The sequence below is a fragment of the Arachis duranensis genome, chromosome 5 (genome assembly GCF_000817695.3).
Source record: "Arachis duranensis cultivar V14167 chromosome 5, aradu.V14167.gnm2.J7QH, whole genome shotgun sequence".
Classification (NCBI taxonomy): domain Eukaryota; kingdom Viridiplantae; phylum Streptophyta; class Magnoliopsida; order Fabales; family Fabaceae; genus Arachis; species Arachis duranensis.
Window position 1 is genome coordinate 3036762 of NC_029776.3, and position 9145 is coordinate 3045906.

Here is a 9145-nt window from a genome sequence, read left to right on the forward strand (position 1 = left end):
AATCTTATTATTATTCACTATTTTCATCCAACTACAAACTTATTTATTTAGTTTTTTTTTTAATATAAGTTAGTGTTATTTTAGATTTTATTGGTTTTTTAAAATTTTTTTTACATTAGACAAAATATAAACATAATTAAATAAATATTTATTTTATTTTATTTATATAAACTAATAGAAAATTTACAAGTCTTTAATAAATCGGGCAACTTTTTATATATTGAATTTAGTATTTATTTTATATTTCGTTCTTTTTTCAATTGAATTTTCTCTAAAAAAATATATTCAAATATTTAATAAATATTATAATTTTTAATATTTATTGTTTTAAGTTCTAACTATAATTTTTTTTTACATATTTCATGGTTTATAATAGTCTAATTTTTTTATAATTATAACTTTTTTATTTATTTTTTGTTATACTAGTAACAAACTTAACAATAATTAATATAAATATTATATAATTTTATTTTAAAAAATTTTTCCCTCAATAATTCTGTTCAAGTTCTGCCACTACAAAAATGGAACAGAAAAAATAATCAAAAAATGTATACACAACTTAACAATTCAAAAAACATATGTCTCTATAAGAACATATAAAAAAAAAACAACTCCAACAATAACTAAAAATAAAAAAAAAACAAACACTATATAAAAAGACTAAGTCTAAGTCTGTCAATTAAAACAAATATAAAAATAAAAACCACAAAATAAAGATATAGCTCTATATAATTTCAATATAAAAATTTTTTGTATTATAAAATATTTCAAGTAAAAAACACATCAAATTTAATAATAATTTATATTTTTTAATTAATTTTTAAATAATATAATATTTTTTAAAATATACTAGATATTCTCATTAATTTACCATCTCGCGCTATGCGCGGGTTTCGCTTTAATAATAATAAAATTTTGGAAAAATATAGGGTACCAATATACTATCTGTCAATTTATTACCAACAATAATTAATATCAAAGACATATCTACTAAAAGACACATGTATAAAGAGACATATTTAAAAAATGTATTTATAAAGACACTTTTATTAGACATCGCTATAAAAAAATATTTTTATTAAATACATCCATAAAAAATACTTCCATTAAACACAATTATAAATAAGAATGGAAGAAATTGATAGAATACTTATTGGTTACGTAGCAAAATTATAAAATCTGTTACACCGTTTAAAACTATATTAATCAACCTTTATCTGAGAATGGTTCATTAATATTTTCAAAAACTTTTTTAGTACATTTTACATAAAATTTAAACTGTCCTAGAAAATAATCATTTCGTCTTTGAATGCTTATTTTAAGGTTTGGCATCTTAATTATCATCTTCCTCTCAATCTCTCATTTAATATATATAAAGATACATTCTACTAATAATGGCTTACTATTTTCGGTATATAAAACCTAGATTTTTTTTTCCTCTAAAATCCATAACGGGCATCTATCATAATGCTTACATCTTTGTATTTAGTCCTTATTTACAGGGGTGTATATAGGTCGGACCACATCGGGTTTGGTTTAATTCAGATTCGACTCGAAATATAGACCGAGTCTAATTTTTAGATTCTAACTCGATCCTAAATTCGATAAAACCTACGCAACTTTGGATCGGATAAAAAATGGGTCTTTAGCATGTAAAAATTACATAATCTCCAACCATTATTTTAAAATTCACTTAAAAAATATAACAAGAACCGATCATTCTCTAAAATTAAAGCATAACCATAATCAATACTAATATTGTCTAATAATACCAAATATTTAAATCACTACAAATAACACAATATTATGCATTAGTCTAAAGTCTTATACATTTTAAACATAAAATATTAACTTATAATTTTATAATGATTAATAACACAAAATATTAATATTTACAATATTTAAATTCCACATAAGAATAGTCATCATCAATCACTAATAACACAAAGTATTAATTGTGTATGATAACCGGACCACCAGGCCGAATTCGGGTGACCCGAGATATGATCCGAACCTGACCCGAAATAATGACTGAATCTATTTTTGAGATCTTTACCCGACCCTAAACTCGATGAAATCACACTAAATTAACCCTTAAAGTGTTCGAAATTGGACCGAATCTTCAGATCGGACCGAATCATGTACACCCCTACTTATTTGAAATAATAATTACTAAAAGCCTAAAAGAAGAGATATGAATAATAAATTATGTTCATTTAATACACATGTGATAATACTCTTTCCTTTCTTCTTTTCTCCTTCTTCTTCTCGAATATTTAGCATTTTCAATACTTAATTTTAATTTAATTTTATTTTAAATTTTATAAAATATCACATACTTATTATAAAATTATATATTATAAAAATTAATTTCAGACTCAATGTAAAATTTGTCTTTCAATACATATTTAGTCTCATTTTAATTTAACAATATTATAATAATAAAATTACAATATTTATTTATTAAATTTAATGAATATATAATATTTTATATTAGTTTTTTTTTAAGATAATATTATCTCTTTTTACTGATCTTAATATTATTTTAAAGATTATATCAAATACAAATTTTAATTTTAAATTAATTTAATTATTATAAAAATAAAATAATATCCAAAAAATATCTTATTATTAGAGTTGTTCTAATTTTTCTTTTTGCTCTGGTGTGCATTTGCTTTAATTTGGTATTTAAACATCACTTGTAATTTGCTTTATTTTTTCTCTTTTGTAGTAATTTTTGTCCCCTTCTTTGTAGACAGTATGGTTGTGTTACAGATCATATAGATTTTGGAGAGTTTCATGTATTCAGTTATTCACCAAAGAAAAGTTTTCGTCCTCGGAAGAACTACACTAAATTTGAAATAGGTTTACATCTATTTTAAAAAATATTTATTCTATTATATTATTTTTCTATTAATTAAAATTATTCATTCTCAACTTATAATTTAACATAGAAAATGTTTATTTCTTGTAGATCTATGTTTACTTGTAAGTTTCGCGTTTGAAGTTATTGATGAATAAAACGTTATTTCTTGTATTAAAAAAAAAGCTACGTTATTGTATGGCACTTTATTGTTGCGGCCAATTTTTTGGTATTTTTTAAAATAATTTCGTTAGATAATTAATATGAGTTATTTCAAAAAATAACTCTATTTTGTTAAATAAGTTAATAAGTATTTTTGAATTATACTTTATTTTTTAAATTGTTATTAATTATTGATTATTTAAATTTTATTTTTCAAAATATAAAATTATTAATTATTAATTACAGTTATTTAAAATTAGCTGATTAAAAATTATTTATCTATATTAAAAAAAAGATGATTGTAGTATATCTATATTATGGTGGCTATAATAGCTATAATATTTTAAAAAATATTGTTAAAATTAAAATAATATTTTTATATTATTTAGCAATATTTTTTTAAAAAATATTGTTAAAAAATGTTATCAAAATATAAAAAAAAATTAATATTGCCATATAATCACCATAAACATAACAATTTTAGAATCCACCTTATTAATATTGCCTATGAAAAAGTGAATAATCTTTACAGTCATTATTTGTAAAGAATCAACTATATTAAATATATATTAAAATTAATTATTAAAATTAATTAAAAATATAAAATACACATTAAAAATAAAATTTAATTATATGTGCTATGTACATTTAGCATCTGTGTGTGAGTACGAACCTCACTATTATCCCACTAATACAATGTGAAACTCCTGCCCCCATTCAATAAGGAAGAAAGAAAACGAAGATGGATAGATTTACAACAGAACAAACTACTTTAATGTGATGTGTCGATTCATTCATCAACAACCCTAATAATGCTACTTCACTATGATACGAAATATTTTGTCCATTATTCGATATTAGATATTTCAATAAACCGGATACCACTTGCTTTTACTTTAAACTAATTTTTCTTTATCATAAACATTGAACCTCCATAATTTAAACATATTCCATTTTTGTTACTATCAAATTAATTTATTTTTTATAGTTAATTAACCGTTTCAATTTTTTATGATATAAAAAATAAAATATATTTTAGTTTATATTTTAAATTTAAATATTAACAAAAAAAATTATAATATCTTCTAACGTTTCTCGATCACGATAGCGACGCTTTCCTTATGTCAGCGTCCCTCACGAACAGCCCGTGAAACCCGTAAGGCACCCGGCGAGGAAGCCTCACCGCCGCCACCACCTCCAGCTCCGGTGACTTTGCATCCATCACCAAGAACCTCGACTCTCCCTTCCTTTCATCGTGCACGTAGCTCACCACGTACCCGTCGTCCTCCTCCGCCTCAGGGTTCTCCGGATCCCTGGCCACAAAGAATGGCTCGCCGGCGTAGCATCCGTCGCCAAACATCCGACAGGCGACAGTGCAGTTGGTCTTCCTGGAGACGTCGAGCTTGACGACACCGGAGATCTTGGGCATGGGGTCGCCGACGGCGGCGTAGACGAAGTTGTTCTTTTTTCCGACGTAGGAAGGGTTGATGACGCCGAAGTCGAGGTTGCGAGAGGATAAGGGCTGGCGGGAGACGATGCCGGTGGGGAGATGGATGGTGAGCTTTTCAACCATGGCGTGGACGAGGTCCATTCTCTCGAGGGTGTGCTCGACGGAGAGAATGTTGGGGGCCACGAGGGTGATGGTTTCTCCGTCAGGTTCGTCCCATGCGTTGATGGCGTGGATGAGGTTGAATCCCGGCACATCCAACCACCTGCAAGTTTCAATTCATTATATTTACATGCAATGAAAAATATTCTTTTTGATACACAAATTTTAGGTACAATTAATTTAATTAAATTATAATCTAACAAATTTTATTACTAACTGCACTTGAATTTGACATTTTAAAAAAAATATGATTTAAAATTTTAAATATAGATAAATATAAAAGAAATTTGATGAAAAAAGAATTGACTCCGCACGAAAATTCAGCGCTTGATGACATGAAAAGCATGCAATTAGTTACCTGATCTGAGACTCATCAACCGCATAGCGAGGCAATATCCCCACCCTCGACACCTTCGACGGATCCGACCCCACCGGAGACCCACCGGAGATCATGTCAAGCGGGTTCATCCCAATCTGTATGTCCGCAAACAACGCATACTTCTTCGTCACCGCAAAATCATGCAGGAACGCCGGCCTCGTCATTGAGAATACCGGCACGTCCGCCTGCTTCCTCCCTTCCTTATCGAACCAGAAGTACGTCAGAAACGGCGGAATCGGACTGTAACGGAACGCAAACGTCTCTCCGGTCTCGCTGTCAATCTTCGGGTGCGCTGTCATGCTCATCGCCAGCTTCCCCTCGAAGTCAAAACGACCCACCGTTTCGATGTCGCCAGTCTCCGTCACTCTCACCTTGTACGGAAGATCCGATTCTCCGAGAGCGAAGAGGTGGTTGCCGAACAGAGCTAAGCTTGTGTTCGCCAGCCCAATGCCGTTCACAGGGTTGTACTGTCCACTCAGCACACGCGCCGCCGTGAGGGAGCCACGCGCCGCCGAGCCCATTAGTGTGTTGAAGCCGGAGAACACGTTGGGGATGAGAGGTTGACCTGCTTCGTTCTCTATGGTGTACTTGTAGGTCTTGACGTAGCGGCTGCAGAGTGTGGCTTTGCCTTCTTTGATGCGAATGGCGTGGAGCATGCCGTCGCCGTCGAAGAGGTGGTACGGTCCCTTCGGGAGAAACTGTGGGTTGGGGCCGTTTCTGATGTACGCGCCGTCCAGGCAGGGCGGAAGAGATCCCTCGACGATGTCGCATTGGGTTGGTGGAAGCTCGTCTACCGGTGCGAAGTTGTGAGAGAGGACATGTTTTGGGTCCACGGAAGGCTTCAATGGAGGGTCGATGAAGTTGTTGATGACGTCATCGAAAGCGTTGAAGATGAACCCTGGCAGCGACAACTCCGAAGCTCTTCTTCTAGGGGGGAGTTTTGAGGGTGATGGTTTGGTTGTTCTGGAGGGAGGGGTAGTTATTATTGTTGGTGGTGGCGGTGGTGGTGCGGTAGTGGTGGTGGTGTTAAGGGTTTGTGGGTTTTGTTGGGTTTGAACGGTGGAGATGTTTCTGAGAGGGAGAGGTGGGGTTATTGAGGGTGATGATGAGGGTGGTGTAGTTACAATGATGGGTTTTGGGACCATGATTGTTTCCCCTTGCTAGTTTGTATAGTCCCAAAAGAGTGAAGAAAAAGAAAAGAATGAGGAGGGAGAAGGTATGGTGTTGTTATTTATGGAAAGAGAAATGACTAACAACTATGAAGCCCAAGATACATTCTCAATGAAATTGATGCTGACATCTATCTCAAATTAGTAAGGCCACAATAAATTGTTATATGTCTAAGTATTCGCTCCAGTTTTTAGCGGGAGAGTAATGTTAGGCAAGTAATTTTTGTGATTATTAGTCATCAATTAGTCATTAATGATAATTTGATAGTATGAGATTAGTGTAAAATTTTATCTAATGACTTATCTTTTTTTGCTGATTACATGCTAGCTAAAATTCAATAAAATTACTGATTCCTAGATTTTTTCTTATCAAAATTTTTTGATTTTAATATTGGAGTGATATTAGTGATTTTTTTTTTTAAAAAAAGTGAATGGTTGAAGTGTAATTCTCAAATGTGGAATCATTTAAAGTAGAGAAGTAAAAATTAGTGATGCTGACATCTATCTCAAATTAGTAAGGCCACAATAAATTGTTATATGTCTAAGTATTCGCTCCAGTTTTTAGCGGGAGAGTAATGTTAGGCAAGTAATTTTTGTGATTATTAGTCATCAATTAGTCATTAATGATAATTTGATAGTATGAGATTAGTGTAAAATTTTATCTAATGACTTATCTTTTTTTGCTGATTACATGCTAGCTAAAATTCAATAAAATTACTGATTCCTAGATTTTTTCTTATCAAAATTTTTTGATTTTAATATTGGAGTGATATTAGTGATTTTTTTTTTTAAAAAAAGTGAATGGTTGAAGTGTAATTCTCAAATGTGGAATCATTTAAAGTAGAGAAGTAAAAATTAAATTGAACATATAATTTATTAGATATATAAATTAATTTTTAAAATTAGACTGTCTGATAATCAGATCTTTTTTAATTTATGTTAAAAAAATTAAAAAATTTAAGATAAAAAATTATAACTTTTGATTTGTATATATTCTATAATTTTAAAAAATATAAAAAATAATCGTATTAAAATATATCACTGCTTTCAATTTCATACTAAAAAAATCTACCGTTTTACCATTGCAATTTCCACAATAGAAACATGGAGTTTTTTTTTGTCTTTCAAAGAATTATAGTCAAATTGGATCGTAAATTTTAATCGAATTCTTTTGATAATATAACTCAAATTCTTGTTAGTAAAAATATATATTTATAGTTCCTAATGAGAAATGAATAGAAATCTAATTAAGAAGTCTAATTATCCTCGTAGTTCTGTAAAATTGACATACACTTGTTAAATTTTTTTATATCTTATTAGAAACTAAATGGGCGTTTAATTTGTTGGTCTGATCATCATTTTTTTTTTCATACCCCTTCCTATTTCTTCAAACTCTACGCATTATTTTGGTTTTTTCAAATGCAAAATAATGATTCATCATCTTTTAACATAGAAAACTGTAAATTCCTTTGTTTTGCCATAATCAATTCACCAAAGTAACCACAATAATTATTTGACGTTGCTGTAATTGATTCATTGAAATCACCACATACTAAAGTATAGAGATGATGAAATTTTTTTTATTTTTTTTACTTACTTATTTAGTGATGAATTAGATATGTGGTTTTACTTTTGTTATTATATTATCAAATTTTAATTCACTATTAATATGATTAGTATATAAAATTAGATCAAATCAATCCTAAATTGAGGAATTTTAATGTCTCAAGTTCTCTCCATAAATTAAGTTTAGATTTGATCTAATTTCATAAACTTATTATGTTGGTAGTCAATTAAGATTCTTTAGTGTGTATTGGTTAGAATGTTACTTAACCGTGTTATATACTTATATTAACAAATTTTGATACCATAAATAAACAAAGTCACGAAAAAACTAATATGACTAATTTAAAATCTTTAAAGGACGAATTTGATTAAAAAATTCTTTCGAAAACCAATTTAAAAAACAAGTAATCTTTAAGGACTAATTTGACTATTTACTTTATAAATTATGGTCAATTCTATGGTACTTTTTGTTTTGCGTGTAATTTTTGTCTAAATTATCTTTTATAGTAACTTTAAAATATTTTAACTTTAATATTTTTAAATTTAAAATTAATTATTTAACTTATTTTAATAATTAGAAAATATTTTTTAGACACCATAATAAATACCATAAATTATATGCTGTTAACTTTTTATTATATTATATTTTAATTTATTTTATATTTAATATGATCTTTCTTATTGATGAGTTAGAAGAAAAACTTAATTAACAAGTATCCATTACTTGTAGCAAACACATTCTGTTATTAATAGAAAAAATTATATTCATCACACTACCTTTTGTATACATTTTTTTATATTTTTTATGATATATTTGTTTTTTCTCCCTCTTTATAAATTGATTTTTTTATATGCAAAATAAAAAATCTTTTAACAGAAATATACACAAAAATAGTCCATTTATCTTTTTTATTTTTCTTAGCAATCATTCTTCACCTAATTTTATGCATATGGAAAATTAGTTTAATTTTTCATTCTATCTCTCACGTTTTGTTGAATTTCAACTTTGTTTCTATCTGTGCTATGATGCTTTTCTTCATGTCAAGAAAGGAAACATTATGCCGGACAAAATTGAAAGGACCACTTTATTTTACATTTACATACAAGAGTTACATGAACATTTAGAAGGGAAAAAAAATGTTAATGACGAATCCTCACCTATAATATAAAGTAATAAACAAATGAGCATCTAAATAATGATAATGTAGCTGATCCTTAATACTATATATTCTCTGCTCTTTTAAACTATAAAGAAAATTAAAAAAGAAATTCAGAATAAGATATAGTGGTATATATCACTACCACAAAAACGGTGTTTAGTCACCAAATTTTAACTACGAACACTAAATCGTGATAAAAATAAATGAGCGTGTCTTCTATTTATCACGAAATATTAC

At 28.8% G+C, this 9145-nt stretch overlaps 1 protein-coding gene across 1 annotated transcript; it reads right to left on the bottom strand.

Annotated features, from left to right (window-relative positions):
* Window positions 1-4086: 4086 nt before the first annotated feature.
* On the bottom strand, window positions 4087-6231 carry LOC107487371 (probable carotenoid cleavage dioxygenase 4, chloroplastic). Its single transcript, XM_016107986.3, has 2 exons — window positions 4993-6231; window positions 4087-4737 (listed from the first exon to the last, which is right to left on the bottom strand). Exons 1-2 carry the CDS (start codon window positions 6156-6158, stop codon window positions 4125-4127), a joined length of 1779 nt encoding a protein of 592 aa, XP_015963472.1. The 5' UTR covers window positions 6159-6231; the 3' UTR covers window positions 4087-4124.
* Between the last annotated feature and the right edge of the window lie 2914 nt (window positions 6232-9145).

Excerpts from the sequence above, each read along its gene's own strand:
- LOC107487371 (XM_016107986.3), bottom strand. The coding sequence starts at position 6,158 with ATGGTCCCAAAACCCATCATTGTAACTACACCACCCTCATCATCACCC. Across the intron at positions 4,738-4,992 it reads GTTGATGAGTCTCAGATCAG|GTGGTTGGATGTGCCGGGAT; the intron begins GTAACTAATTGC and ends TGAAACTTGCAG.